Raw genomic sequence first — 15,327 nt, forward strand, 5'->3', positions numbered from 1 at the left:
AGCCTGGCCTTTTTTCTGAACCCAGCACTGGCAGCAGGGCTGGGTACAGAGGACAGAGCAACAGATCTTTCCATAAATTCCTACTTGACCTTGTCACAAGGGCTGCCACTGGGATTAAAAGGAGCGGTTCCAGAATCCCAGCCTGAGTTCAGATGCCACCCCGTCTCTTATCAGCTGTGTGCCTCAGTTTCCTCGCGTAAAATAGGGACTGACCTACCACCCACCTCACAGGGCTGAACACGTAGTCCACATAAAGCTTAGCAGAATGCCCATTACAGCCACACACGAGCCCACAGTATGTACCAGCTCTTAGTACTGTTGTTTTTACACTCCCATTTAAGCAAAAATACAACGTAAAAGCCACCCACTATCAGCTCTAGCGACAACGGAATGGTCAGAGTTAAACCTCTTAGAAGGCGGTGCTTGTTCCCCTTGCTTTACCCACAGGTCTGGGTGGCCAGCTGGGCCGCGTGGCTGAGAGAATCACATCTGGTTTGCATATCTGTACCAAGGAGGGGAAACGCGACATTCTGTTGGGTGCAGACAAGAAGTAGACGCACGGCTTCAGTCTGTCACGCCTCGCGTGGCCAGCATTTGACATCCACCATGAAGAAAACCTCACAGGTGCCAATTAATTCAGGACTTGAGGGGAGGCCTGAGGGAGGCAGCAGATGCGAGCCATCGCGGAATCCAAGTGCCCCACTCAGAAGGCTTCAGCAGAGATGCCACATGTCTAGCCCGACAACTGGTGCAGGCGCTAACCAGACACCCCAACTGATCTGCACTGCTCTCTGCTGCCTCTCAGAGCCGGAAACGCACTGCCCAGGCAGGAGGGACCAGCCCAGCTCCGCGGTGTCTGCTGTTTGCTGGGCCCCAGGGGAGGGTGATGTGGGCAGCTGGCCCTGAGCGCCTGTCACTGAGAGTCTGGGGGGGATGAGGAAGTGGGAAGGATTTATTTATTCATCTGGCCACAGTAGATACCCTACGTACATGAAAGGAACCCATGGCCAGAAATGGCAAAAGAAAGAAGGAAGCATTTATGAGGGCTTTCCATGCGCTGTACACACATACCCACCTTGCAAGATGGACACTGTGATCCTATTTTAAAGATGAAGTTGAGGCTCTTGGTGGGAAGTCAGGTTATACCCAGTTTGCCACCCACAGGGGTGGGTTAAATACTGGGTGGAAAACCACATAGCTCTTTCGGAGAGCGATACATCATTAACATTTTCCCATGTCTTTAAATTAAAATTAGGGAGAAAAGCAGCATGCCTGGATGCTTCCGTTCTAACGAAATAATTACATGTATCAAATAAAAGGAGAAAGAACAATCTTGAAAGATGTGTAATAAAATTTGACAGAGGTAGGATCACCATTAATTTGCAATTTTTTTGCTTATCTAAAGTTCACATTAAAAAAAATGTTTAATATGTTACTTGTCAAATTAAGAGAACGAAGCAGACTCTAAAAAGCTTACGAACCCGAGGTCACGCAGCTTGTAGCTGGAGGAGCCAAAGTTTGAACCCATTTCTACCCAGAGCCACACCCTCGCCCTTTCAGAAAGAAGGTGCTGTTGGCTCAGAGGCTGCTGCTCAAGTCCGCCTGCCAGGACCACAGAGCTCTGCATTCCAGAGGAATCTCAGGGTAACTACATGTCTGGGAAAAGCAGCTCTGTGCTCAGGGCGCCCAGGCCTTGCTCAGAAACAGGTATTTCCAGCTCCTCCGGAGGAAGGCCGGCCTTCGTGAGACTACTCTTTAACTACAAACAGAGGCACCTCCCCTCCACCCCCAGGGAAGAGGAAGTGCCTGCTCTGAGGGACACCTTGCAGGAGGCACCCAGCACCCAGTGGTCCCACAGCAGCAGCGTGCATATCAGAAGCCCACCTCAAAGTGAGTGACACCAAGAGCCCAAGAGCGACAGGAAAACCACAGGAGGCTGGTGTCCAGATACACGGCCCAGTTGTGGCCCCTGCCCACAGCAGAAGTGCTCGTAGGGAGCATGCAGCACACCAACCAACCCCACCAGGTACGGACAGGCCTGAGCAGAGCTGTTCACACAAGTTGACAGGCCAGAGCCCTGCAGATGGAACCAGCCCTGGAATGAACTGACCTGGGTTCGAATCCTAGCTTCACTGCTTACTATGACCTTGAAAAGATTTTGAACTTCTGCGGAACCCAGTTGGCTCACCTGGATTCAAGGAATTAGAATCATGGTTAATACAAAATGTGGATTTTCACAAAGCATCACTGCCACGTGAATGTAGGAAAATGAATTTTAAAGTCTTCCTAACATGATAAAGAATGGTGGTGTCTTTGAAAAACTTATAGACAAAAAAGTTAAGAAGCTGCAAGAAACTGTATTAGCCATTTGCTTTCCCAAGATTAGACGTTTCATTCATTCCTAAAAGGGGAATAAAAATATCTCACGGGGCAGTTTTTTCTAAAAGACCAGTGTATGCCAGTACCTCACACACACAAGTCCCCAAAGCATGACCTCTCACCCCGGGGAATTTTGCCTCGCAAGCAGTGATCTAACTGAATAGCATCCTCGTTACATCACACACTGTCTTCTCATCTTATTCTGCCTTCACGTAATCAGACTTCCTTATATGGGTACTTCGCTTTACAGTCTACAGAAGGCTTACGCAGTATCTAACATAAGCATCATGACGCTTTGAAGCTCATTTCACAGATGAGGGGTCTGGGGCTCTGAGCTGAGTTCACAACCAGTACGCAGCAGAGGCGAGTCTCCAGGTCCTGCGGCTCCTCAGCCAACACCCTGCTTTCAGCTCCCGGCTTTGGGTTCCCATCCAGACCACAGTCTGACTCACTCTTTCCCGACACAGAACCTGACTGTCCTCTCTCCAAAATCAGAACAAGTCCTCACTGTAGCAGCCATGCTCGAAGTTCCTCCTCTGTAACAGGGAGACATTCTTTCAACAAACATTGACAATGCATTCATATGGAAACCTCCTTGCTGTGCTCTGAGGAACAGGAAAGGAAGTGAAGCTGGCCTCCTTCCTGTCCTCCAAGCATCTGACAGCTGCTTGGATGGCAGGGGCCGACTCTGCCACCGCACTCCCTGCCGTCTGAACTGGGGGAAGGCATGGGGGACACAGTAGCTGCTGGATGGATTGGGCTCTGCTAGAAATCTGTTGTGGGCAGGCCTGCTCACACCTGCTGCCCTCGGAGCAGCTATGAAAGGGCCCCTTGGACCCATCAGCCTGAGCTGCTCTCACTGCCGCGGTCCCTCCCCTAAGAAGAGAGCTGAACAGTGTTCCCCCCACCATCCCCCTCACCGAATTCACAGCTACCCAGAACCTCAAAATGAGACCTTATTTGGAAATAGGGTCTTTGCACACAGAATCAGTTAAGGGTGTTGAGATGGAATCATTCTGGAGTTAGGGTGGGCACTAAACTCAATGCCCAGCATCCCTATAAGAAAAAGGAAAACCCAGAGTTCACACAAGGAAGAAGGCCATGGGAAGACAGGGGCAGAGACTGCAGTGATGCAGCTACGTGTAAGTCAAGGAACCAAGGAATTCCGGGAGCCACCAGAAGCTGGAAAAGGCAAGGAAAGCGTCTCCCCTGGAGCCTTCAGAGGGAGCACGGCCTTGATTTCAGACGTCTGGCCTCCAGAACTTGTGGAGAATACATTTCTGTTGTTCTGAGCCACCAAAGTGTGTGCTAATTTGTTACAGCAGCGCTGGGAGACGTCCTCCCCTTTCTTAATGTCTCCATCCAGCGGGGCTGGGAGGCATGTGGCCTGTCCTCTCCCAGTGCTCAGCCGGCCCTCACGCTGTCACGCGGCCGTGGGCACTGAGGTGGGTGCAGCCTGGGCCGTCCTTGGTCTAAAGCTTAAGCTTGAAGCGCACACACACACACGTACACGCGCACACCCACCCCCACTTCCAACTTCTAAGAATAACATGCTGCCAATATAGGGCTCCAACTCCGCCTCAGAATTGGCCGACTCCTGGGGTAGGTTTCCTTGTGGTTTGGGTTGCGATCTCTTTATTCTCTGGCACTGCTAAGCTGCCGTGTGAACCGTCTACTCGGCTGGCCTGGGATGGGAGGGCTCCTGCCTGCTGCCCGAGGACCCCGCTACCCGGACCCGGGAGGCCCAGACTGGATGAAGTCAAGAGCATTTCCCCACCCCTCTGGACTCCCTGCTGCTTCTCACTGGACCAGGAGTCCTGTCTCCCCATGGCTCTCTTTCAACATTCTAGGGTATTTTTATTAAAGCCCTCTGGAGTGTTAATAGAATAAAATGTAAAGCTGCTCCCTACTTTTTCTGTGAGCGGGGGAGTTGCTAGCAGTGACCTTCCTGCTTTGAGCAGTGCCTCCAGAGCTGGTAGATGGCCAGGGAGTCGGGGACCACAGCAGGTCTGGGAGCACGTTCTCATCCTGGCTTTGCCACAAATTTTCTTGAAAATTCACTTCCCCTCTGGGGTCCTCCCATGATAAAGGAGGGGCAGGCAGGGCAGGAAGGTTTGTTAGGTCCTTCCCAGGGCTGACGTTCCAAGAGGATGATCTCCTGTGCTGCAGAGAAGCACGTTCCCCCGTTCCTGTGCTCCTTCATCCTCCCCCCGTCCACAGGGCACACCCGGTCCCAGCGCTGCGGAGACACTGGCATGAAGCAGAGGGCCAGCTCCCGGGCAGTGAGGCAGACCCAGTGACGGCAGGACGAGCAGAGCGGGCGTCACAGGTGCAGGCGTTGGCTGGAGGAGGTGAAGCAGAGAGGAGCTCCAGGATGACCTGAAGGGCAGAGGGCGTGCCCAGGCAGCGATGAGGTCTGCGTAGACGCTGGGTGAGGGTGGTGGGGCTGGGATAGAGCAGGGCAGGCAGTGGTGTGTGGGCCAGATGGTGGAGGGAGGCAGCAGGGATCTGGGGAGGCACCAGGCAGACAGGTGCTGTGCTCCCATCTGGCCTTCTTGACGAAGCATCATCTGGACACACAGGAAGTGTAGGGTGTTCTGGGGCCTCCAGGACCACCACCTCATCTTTTCAGTTGGCTCAGAAAACTGCTAGCAGTTTTTCCATGTTATTTTGAACCACAAACACTGGGGTCTGGTCTCCTCTCTATCTGCCCTGGGGCAACAATCAGCAAAATCAAGAACACAGGATCCGAGCCTGGACCCCCGGCTTTGCCACAATGTGATCCTCCAGCTTCGGCGCCCTGAGCGTGGGCCCTGGGGTCAAGACTCGGAGGCAGAAAGTCCTGCTGTTTCCCAGCTTCATCTTGAGTCTGTTACTTAACTTCTCAGAGACTCAGTCTCCCTACCTCTAAAATGGGCCCAACCACCAACTGGGCCAATAGGCATTTCACCTGTTTTAAGACGAGTTGATAAATGTTGAAATATCTAGCACAGGGCCCGGCTTAGGGCAGATGCTCCATACACATGAGCTCCCCCTCCTCCTGTCACAAGTTTGGGGCAGGAACCGAGATAGGCAGGAGACGGGGAGGAGGCCGCACAGAGGAGCAGCTGGGCCCAGTGGGTGGATGGTGGGTGGTAGGCGGCATGATGTGAACGTTAGGGGTTCTGTCAGTTGGTCGATGCAACCACGAAATTTTCCTGCAGCCAGAATCCCAGAAGCAGGAACGCTCCTGCCGGCGAACCGGTGTGGGCTTGGGCAGCAAACAGCCTGACGTAAGTGGATTTGGCCGGGTTGCCGAGCACAGCAGCCTCATCAACACAGCGCTTAAGTTACTCCCAAGACTCTGTGCGTTTCTTAGCAACGGCCCTATTTGGGGGAACACTGAGTGCCACAGGGAAGCTGGCCTGGAAACTTGTACCAGACAGGCAGCACCCCCGATCAATATGCAGGGTCTCCCCTGGGGCCTGGCTCCCTCCCGGGGCAAGGTGGCCAGCCTGGAGGACCTCCACGGGGCCAGCAGCTACCCCGCAGGCCTCCAGGCGGCCCCCAGGCAAAGCCCAGTCGCCATCTGTTGTACTTCAAACCATCTGAGCAGCTGACAGGACACGAAAGAGAAAAAGACACCCGACAAAACACGCCAGGCCCTCAACACTCAGACTCAGGGCTGAGCACAGAAGGCCCCTCTGAGCTCACAAGACACCCCCACACGGAGTCCAGATTAGATGCGTCTTCAGTGGAATTCCGCAACCTACAAAGGTGTTCTAGAAAGTTCCAGGACACAAATGCTCGCTGGACTTTTGTTCTGTCTCCACTCTGACAGACAAGACATCACATTATCTTCACGAAACTTATTTGGGGGAATTAAAGAGTTCTGCCAGGGCCAGGCTGGCAGGCACGGGCAGTTGAGCTCAGATTATGTGTTATTAATATGAACATCTTCCCGTCACGATCGCACACTCAATTTAAAAAGAATTACCCAATTAAGTTAGGAAGGTGATGCCTTCCACTTCCAGGAATATGCTGCCAACAACTCTGCCTTGACTGTTCTCCCCTAAACCCCTTCCAATTAAGTAGACCGTTCAGCACATCGTGAGGATAGCCAGGATGTTGCTGTGGAGATGGCAGGATTTTTCATCATATCACCATTTCAATCTCCTGATGAGAAGGGAGCTGGCAAAGCTTTCTGCCTCCCCCCGGGATGCACGTTCACCGCCAACAACAACAAGGACAAAAGCTCTGTTGGACAGAAAAGGATGAGGGATTCTGGGAGCTTCCAGGTCTCCTTCTGCAGCAACCCAGAGACTCGTGGCTTCGGCTCCTCTGAGCAGGAGCAGACAGCTGGCCGCTGTGTGTCAGAGGCAGCTCTAGAAAAGGCCGTGCGGGCCCAGATGCTGAGGGTGTGACAGCGCCGGCTCAGCCAGCAGAGAGGCATCAATTTGTGCTAACCGGCCACAGAGATCAGGGCTGTGGGGTCGGGGCAGTGACATGACTGATGTCAAAAAGAGTAAGAGGAGACAAAGGTTTTTATTTCCAAAATGCAAACCTGACCACGGCACTTCTTGCCGACAGCCCTTGACTGGCTCTCCATCACCCTCGCCATGAGTTCCAACCCTTTAGCGTGATACCACCCCCAACTCACTCCTCCAACCTCGTCTCGCTCTCATTCCCTAAGTAAACAATCAAACTCTTTCATGCCTCCCTGCCTTTGCACATGCTGTTCCCCTCCTCTGTCTATCCTTTCCCAACTTTTGGCAGCCTGGTAAACTTGTTCTTATTTCTCAAGACCTGGGTCAGGTGTCTTGACCTCTTAAACTTCAAGGCTTCCCTTCTGCCTTTGCTTGCCTCCTTGATTTTCCTGGAAGATGCTGGACTCACGGCCAAGCCGGCACTTTGCACAATGTACGCTCTTGCTAAGCCACTCAAGGGGACGGGCTGTATTTTCAAAGGAATGGCTGTAACCCCGGCAGAAAAGGCAGAGGTGAAAGAAAAGGGGAGGCCACGTCAACTGGAGACAGATGTGCAGGTGTATCTCAGAGACACTGTTAGGTTTGGCTCCAGACCACCGCAAAAAGCGACTATCACAATAAAGTGAGTCACACCAATTTTTTTGGTTTAATGATGTATATAAATGTTACATTTGCACTACACTGTGGTCTGTTAAGTGTGCCACAGATAAAAACCATACATGTTTCAACTAAAAATTACTTTACCAATAAAAAATGCTAACCATTATCTGAGCCTTCAACATGTCGTAATCTTTTGCAATAGTAACGTCAAAGATCACTGATCAGATTACCCTGTAACAAATACAATAATAATGAAAAAGTCTGAAATATTGCAAGAATTATCAGATGTGCTCAACAAGGGGTTGCCACAAACTTTCAATCTGTAAAAAATGCAGGATCTGCAGAGCACCATAACACAAGGCCTGCCTGAATAATAAGAACCACCCAGAAGTTGTTCAAGAAGTAAATAAATGCTGTGAATCTGAGCCATCCCCAATACCCATCATGCTTGGCCCCATGGGTGGGGGCAGTCACCAGAGCTGGTTACAGGGGTGCTCTGGTAGGGATCCCCCCTTCCCCATCCCAGGACAAGAGATTTAAAAACCAAGTCTGTCTGATGTTATTAAGAAGTGAAAAAAGTTGTTAAGCTTTTTAACAGGTAAAATCTCTGCAAGAGAGACTTACTATCACATCAGGTTGTTAAAGTACCTTCTGGAAGACTCAGTTTAAACCTAAGAAGAGGAAAAAAAAACCCTACCCCAAAATTCAGGCTGACAGGACTTGAACCAACCCATCTCTAGGACGTACAGCAAGACTGAGGAAAACAAGCTGTTTGGGAGGGGGTGAGGGTGAAGTGCCCACGCACACACAAAGTGGCCCATTTAGGTCTGTGTCAGCTCTGGTTTCTGCCCCTCACAGACGCAGACCCAGGCGTCCTCCCGTCACCTGCACTTTTCCAAGCTGAACAGGGGCCTTCAGTCCATGTCTGGGGAATAAATTATGCTGCGTCCTGGGCCTGGCAGCACTCCTTTCCTGGAGTTCAGACTGGGTCTGCCTCACAGCCTCTTCAAAAGCTTTGAGTAGGGGCAACAGGTCCTCGGCGGTGCTTGGCCGCAAAACCCTGCCTGTCCAGCCCTCCCCCGCACGTGAGGAACAGGCAGCCCGTGGACGGGCAGGTGGGTAAGGAGCCTCGGCGGCGACACCAGGCCCCAGCCGTTGCTGATCCAGGACTGGGGCCCCGGGGCTCAGTCATCCATGTCATGTATTAAAATCGTTCGCTCTTCCGGACCAGGGAGCTGCCGAAGTTCCAAAGACTCTGAAACCCTCTTAAGGCAGGACTCATCTTCTGACCTCTGCTTCCACCCCAGGGCCCCGCACGGCGCCTGGCCACGGGGGGCGCACTGTGACGCACCTGCCATACTCTAGTTTCACACCTACAAGTTGAATCTAGCTGCTGTCCACGTCACGGGGAGCTGTTTCCCTTTAGGACTCATGGAATCAAACCATCCTCTCCAAAGCTCTCCCTTAGTGTGTAATTTTGAGAATCTAAATGCAAGCCCGGGAGTGTCAGAAATATACGTACATGTTATCAGGTGAAACCAAGAGGACGAATCCTCGCCCCTCGTACCCATGTGAATGTGACCTTATTTGGAAATAGAGTCTTGGCAGATGTAAGCAGCTTGAGATGAGGTCATGAGGGTGGACTCTAATTCAGTAGACCTGATGTCCTTTTAGGAGGGAAATTTGGACACAGACACACAGGGAAAAGGGCTGGTGATGACATCTCTCTGGTCAGGGGCAGAGACCAGAGCGACACAGCTATAAGCCAAGGACGGCTGAGGACTGACAACTACCAGAGGATGGGAAGAGGCAAGGAAGGAGTCTATCCTGCAGCACCTTGGCTTCAGACTTCTGGCCTCCAGGACTGTGAGAGAATAAATTTCTGTTGTTTTAAGCCGCCCACTTTGTGGCATTCGCTACAGCAGCCCTAGATAACTAACACGGTGCAATAACCCAAGGGCGATAACTTTTCCTTTGTTTGTTTTTAAGTCTGACACTTATTTAACATCACCTTCCACAATAGAAGTGATTTGGACTGGGGTGGTGTCCACCTCATTATGTTATCCATTTGCTCCTTCATTTGCTTCCAGCTTTTACTGAGCACCTAATATGTGCCAGACCCTGTGCAAGGGACCAGAGCAATAAAAGTGCAGAAGCCAGGAGACGGTGGTAAAGATGGCTTTGTGAGAACGACGGCCATATAAACTGACGACTGTACCGCCAGGCAGTAAGTCTTACAAAGGAGGACAGAAGAGTTGACGTGCATTTACTGTGTGTCCTTAGCAGGCACCTGACACTGTGCTGAGCACCTCATGCACATGGTCGCATTTACTCTTCCCACAATCCCATGAGAGAAGGTGCTATGATGATGCCCACTCTCTGACTCTCTGATGGGGGAACTGAGACTCAGAGATGGAGGCACAGTGGGGCTCAAACTGGACGGCACTGACTGCAAGGGGAGCCCAGGGAGAGCCGCACTTTGATTCAGAGGGGCAGGGACTGTCATTTCAATATCAAAGTATCTTTGCAAACTGAATTTTCAAACTGTCCTAAATACATAAAAATAGGCAACTGGGTAAAGAAACTGTGGTCGTCCACCTTAAGTCATTACAAAGCACAGCGAAGCACTCCTGAGACCCCACAGGTGATGCCCAGGATCCGGCGTTCCCCTACCTGCGTGGGTGCTGGTGCAGGAAGCTAGGACCAAGGTCCTAATTTTCTTCTTGGCACTTCAGTTTTTCAAATTAGCGATAAGGAAAATCTCCCCTGTGCTGTTTCTCTGGCTAATAGTTGGCAGTGCCTAACGTGTTTGGGGACTGTCCTCAGCACTGACCATGTGTTAACTCAGCCAGTCTCCACTGTAACCCTGGGACAGAGACTCGAGCCACACTCGTTTTACAGAAAAGGAAGCTGAGATCCAGAGAGATCAGGCGAAGCACTCACACGGAGCCGGATTCAGACCCGGACCATCCAGCCTGGAGTCCGTGCTGTCATCACAGTTCTCACTGCGATAACCTGCCCAGGGGCAGGGGTGGGGGCGTTTTTTTTGTTTTTGTTTTTGTTTTTTTGAAGAACAATGATTAAAATGCCTCCACCCCAACCTGATACCATGAGCCCACACATTGCTCTCCTTTGATGCCTTCTGCAAACCTTTACACATATTTCCCACTTTCTTCCTCCACTCATTTCTAAATATTCTAAAAATATACTATATAAAATATATAAAAATAATGATATCCTCATGCTTGCCTACTCTGGCAAGAAAACTTCCCTAATTAGGACAAACCAAGCAATGTGCCGTTTCAGCCAGAATGAAGAGATGACAGTGAGAAAAGAAGGGGAAAGACAACAGGAAAAAGGAACGAGGCTGTCAAGGCAGGGAGTCACCTAACTTACGCCACGTGCAGTGCAGGCTCTGGGTAAGTGTCCGCGAAAGGGGAGAGGGTGGGGGCAGGGGACAGGAGATGGAGAAGGGGACTGAGGAGGACACTAAAAGGCAGACAGGGCCATACGAGGGCTGGGTAACTGTGAGAAACACGTGCAGGGCAGAGCAAGGGGTGCCCACGTGGCCAGGGGCTCCACACGCACCAAGACCTCCCTCGAATCTCTCTCTCAGGTAAGAGACCAAACCATTTAAGACTGCCATTTTTGTGGGTCAAAACCAGTCAGATGTTGGCAATTTCATATCATTCAACTTAAACATACAGTCCCAGAGTAACACAGGCAAAAATGAAAGGAAGTGTTCATCATAAACGTAAAACAGTATCAATTTTGTAAACTTCTTTTGCCCTTTCTCCTCCTCGTCCCTCTGTCTCCCCCTTTCTGTTCTTCCTCTCCCCTCCACCCCGTCTTGCCCTACTCCTCTCTTCTCCTTCACCCCCGCCTTCTTTTCACTTGAAGCAATATTCGGTGTCTAATGAGCACGCTCATTCAGCACTGGAGACGTTTCAAGAGAAAAGCTGAAACAGCCGTGTGCCCACGCATGCGTCTGGTGCCCATGTCTCCAGGGAAGGACGAAGGGCATCTTCTCCTGGAGCCAAGCCTGCATGACAGACAGCCTGGACAAGAGCCACTCCTGCCCTCACTGCCCATGCCAGCTGGCTGCACAAAGGTCCCAGCCCAGCAGGAGAGGAAAGGGACACCTGGGCTAAGCAGGCCACGCAGACCCCGGGCCTTGATAATTAACAAAAATTTCTAAGGCTGCAGTACCCTTGGTGCTGCCTGATTGTGCACCTGGAGCTCAGGTGTTCAGGGACAAAGGAAATGAAGAGCCCGGAAGGCAGGGCACATGCCTTGTGGGCAGGAACGTGGGCTTCCTGGCGGCAGCAGCCTGGGCAAGGTTTCTCACCAAAGTCCTCACGTCCTCATCTGTCAAAAGAGGGGATGCCAGCAGGACTGTCCAGGGGCTGTCATAGCTTAAAGGAGGCGAGGGGCAGGGAGTGCTGGGCACACAGTACGTGAGACACAGAACGTACCAAAACGTGCTGGGTGACCGAGGCTCTGAAATGGCTTTCCCTAGAGATTTTATAAACCTGCCCAAGAAAGATCAGGTGGAGTCTAAACAGCATGGCTTTGCCCGTATTGGGAAGCCTTCTCCAGCCCACGATCTCCCTTTGTGCTATCCTCAGCCCCAGTGCCCAGGCCACGTGAAGGGGTGAAACTGACTCACAGACACCAAACTCCTTTTCTGTGACACCTTGATTTAAAACAATCAAATTACTTTTTTTTTTTTGGTCAGTCGCAAAGCCATGCTTTTAGGCACCCTGCCAGCCAGCAAGATGACTGTTTCCCTTCAGAGGCCCCCAATTCCCATTGTGTCACTTAGAACCTGGGGGAAAATGCAAAACAATAAACCATCTGCAAGGCTTTCAGACAGTGCAATTTGCGAGAAGTGCTTTTCCATCTTGATAGGACTCTGCGTTAAGCCAGCATTAATTAATTGCCACATTAAAGGGAAGCACCTTTAACATTTCAATGACATAATCATACGCAATTACGATCATATAAAGCAACACTTTGTAATTAGTGATGCCTCCACTTCCTGAAATGTGTAATCCTTCTGTCTTGAATTCCAAGGAGGCTGGCAGGAGGAGGCACTAAATATAGATCAGGAACTAATATTTAAATCAGTTTTTGATTCACCTTTCACCACGAACAGGAAAACCAGAACAAAGCCTTGCCCTTATTAGGACCCTAAATCTTTATGTCTGTGAGGCTGCATATTCAGCGACAACAGACCCACACAGAAACTGTCAGCACTTACAGGCCTGAAATGATCAGCCCTAAACAGCGGCACTTGTGCCCTCGCAGGCACATGGGCTGCTTTTCCAGGAAGGCACTAAAGCTCACCCTGACTGTCCTGTTTGGCAACTATGCTGTGTTATCATTAACAAAAGACTCTGACTTATCTCTGCGACTTAAAAATGGGAATGGCTTTTCTTTTAATTAGGGACGTTTCCCATGAAGTTGCAATCCCTGGGTACCAAGCATTGGTCTAAGTGCTTAACATGTACGGGCTTCTTGCATTCTCCACAACGACCCTGAGCCCACATTAGTCTGAGTCCCAATTTACTAACGAGGACTGGAGGCACCCAAGTGTTAAATAACTTGCCGCAGGTACCATTCCCCTCAGAAGAGCCTTTTGAGTGAATCACAAACCAGACAGGATAAACAGACCTTCTAGGCTGTCACATTCATTCTGTCACTCAAGCACCTACCCATGGGGCCAGCCGCAGAACCTCCCGATGTCTAATGTCTGTTGTTGGTAACGTTCTGCAGCAACCACAGAAGAAAATGCGGAAGGGACAAACTCTGACCCATGGTCACACCCAAAGGGCTTCCAGAAAAAAAATCCTTTTTAGGAGTTTCTCTTTAAAAAAAGAATAAAACAAGCAAATGCATAAACTGACTCTCTCTGATGTCCTAAACTGCCTCACTGGACACTGTTCTCTGCTTTCACCGATGAACTGTGGGGTGGCGCCCTCCCCGGGACAGCCGCACCTAGGGGCCAGCTTTACCTTGTCATAATAGTATCGCAGGGCTCTGCTCAGCTTATCGTAGTTCATGTTTGTTTTGTTTTTTCGGAGACCCCAGAGCTTGGCCACTTCTTCTGCTTTGAGGAGCTTGAATTCACCATCGTTGGAAGTCCAGCAAATCAGATGCTCATGTTTCTGGTCCAGCAGCAACTGCAACAGGAACTGCCACAGCGTGATTGCACTCTCCATACCTGGGGAGGGAGGGCCACATCAGTGCATGTGCCAGGTCTGCGGGAAGTGGGGTTGGGGGGAGCCCCTCAGGCCCCTGGCCTCCCCGCCGCCCCCAGTGAACCTAATGAAAAGTCACTTTCCTCTCCACCATTTCCCTCCCGACAGGGCACTCTGAATCAGGTGACTTCTGCCTGCATTTTTGTAAACAGCCACGATTCAGAAATACGGGGAAGCCCTATGATTTCCGTATTTGCCACACACATCCCCACAGGTGACAGGACTGCATCAAGAATGATATTAAAAAATGATGAATGAGCTGCCCACTCATACAATCAGTCCCCATCCAAGCAACGTGGCATCTGTTCCCACTCATCCTACCCACTCCTTCACCGCTCAGCCTCTAGTCCATCATTTGCAGGAAATGCTGGACCCTGTGATAAGTGCATTTACCTAGGGACCTGGGTTAATGTGGTCAGGGTACATCAGTTCATATGACCATGTGAGGCGCTTCGAGAGGAAGGGACTTCGCTAGGTGACCCTCGGTCTTCCCAGAGCTCTGATAACCCAGCCTCATGCCTGAGTGTAGCATGCACCCTACCGATAGATGCTTGTGGAACTGAAGAACTGGTCATTGCCACTTGAAGAGCCCTTTACTTCCCCAGTTACTTGCCATGTTGCAGATAAAAACCCCATTTGTCACAAGTACAGAGATGGAAAAAGTATTTTTTCCCTCCACTATGAGAGGAAAACTTATAAAATGTTCTTTTTCCTTGGACTCTGCTGTGGACTTTGTAAATGCTGTTCCTTCTGCTTACAAAGCTGTTCCCCAGCTTTGGAGCCTGGTGAACTCCTTCTCATCCATCATGACCCAGTTCACATGGGATCTTCTTGGGGAAAATTTTCCCTGCTCTCCCAAGGTAGTTCCCAACTTCAGACATGTGAGGACTTTCATGGTAATGGGTACTGATTCCCAAAATAGTAACAATAATCATAATAACAACAACAAAAACCCACTTGTCTTCTCAACATTCGTTACATTAGGAAAGAAGAGGTGGGCTGGCCTCAGAAGCTTGACCGCAGATCAACTGTCATGACTGGACACAGGAAGGGCCCTGGGTTTTGATCTTGGCAAGAAGCGGGGTGAGAGTCTAGTCCCAGGAGGCAGCCAGGTGACCAGAACGAGGGGGCATAGAGAAGACGCTCAACTCTGGGAGACCTGGAGGCCAGAACAACTGCCTGACGGAGACTTATCTGTCCCGATATTTCTGTCAGCTCCACAACCAGCTCACGCATTCCCCTGAAAGGGGCAGCTTTCAGATGGACAAATCATTTTTCTCCCTTTCCACATGGGAATGGATGCACATATACCTAGCCCTCCACTAAGTGTTCACTTCCCTATTTCCTTTCACATGTTTAGCCGAGAACACATTTTATTGTTTCTCTGAGCAGCAACGTGGGTTTCTCAGTTAAAGGGAAGCCGATTAGGAATGTTCTCTAAATGCCCACAGGGCACTTTATTTGTGGCTCTTTAAAGTGGATATTCTTTACAGAAATCAGTCTTCATTGCAATGGCCACTCGGTCCATACGACAATAAATCATCCCCTCGTTGGACCAAAGCACCTTTACGTCTCATGAGCCTCGTAAGCACCGCCGCCGTGAGACGCAGCAGCCTGCC

General features: G+C 50.7%; 2 protein-coding genes across 2 annotated transcripts in view; one reads left to right on the forward strand and one right to left on the reverse strand.

Annotated features, from left to right (window-relative positions):
- CDK17 (cyclin dependent kinase 17) overlaps window positions 1–7,616 on the forward strand; it is a 120,719-nt gene extending 113,103 nt beyond the window's left edge. The window contains exon 19 of the transcript XR_012510738.1: window positions 448–7,616. The gene's annotated coding sequence lies outside the window, so the exon portion shown is untranslated. The remainder of the gene's footprint in view (window positions 1–447) is intronic.
- ELK3 (ETS transcription factor ELK3) overlaps window positions 1–15,327 on the reverse strand; it is a 64,022-nt gene that overhangs the window by 23,422 nt on the left and 25,273 nt on the right. The window contains exon 2 of the mRNA XM_074375258.1: window positions 13,463–13,671. Coding sequence (XP_074231359.1) covers window positions 13,463–13,669 — 207 coding nt within the window. The 5' untranslated portion in view covers window positions 13,670–13,671. The remainder of the gene's footprint in view (window positions 1–13,462; window positions 13,672–15,327) is intronic.

The sequence above is a fragment of the Camelus bactrianus genome, chromosome 12 (assembly GCF_048773025.1).
Source record: "Camelus bactrianus isolate YW-2024 breed Bactrian camel chromosome 12, ASM4877302v1, whole genome shotgun sequence".
Taxonomy (NCBI): Eukaryota; Metazoa; Chordata; class Mammalia; order Artiodactyla; family Camelidae; genus Camelus; species Camelus bactrianus.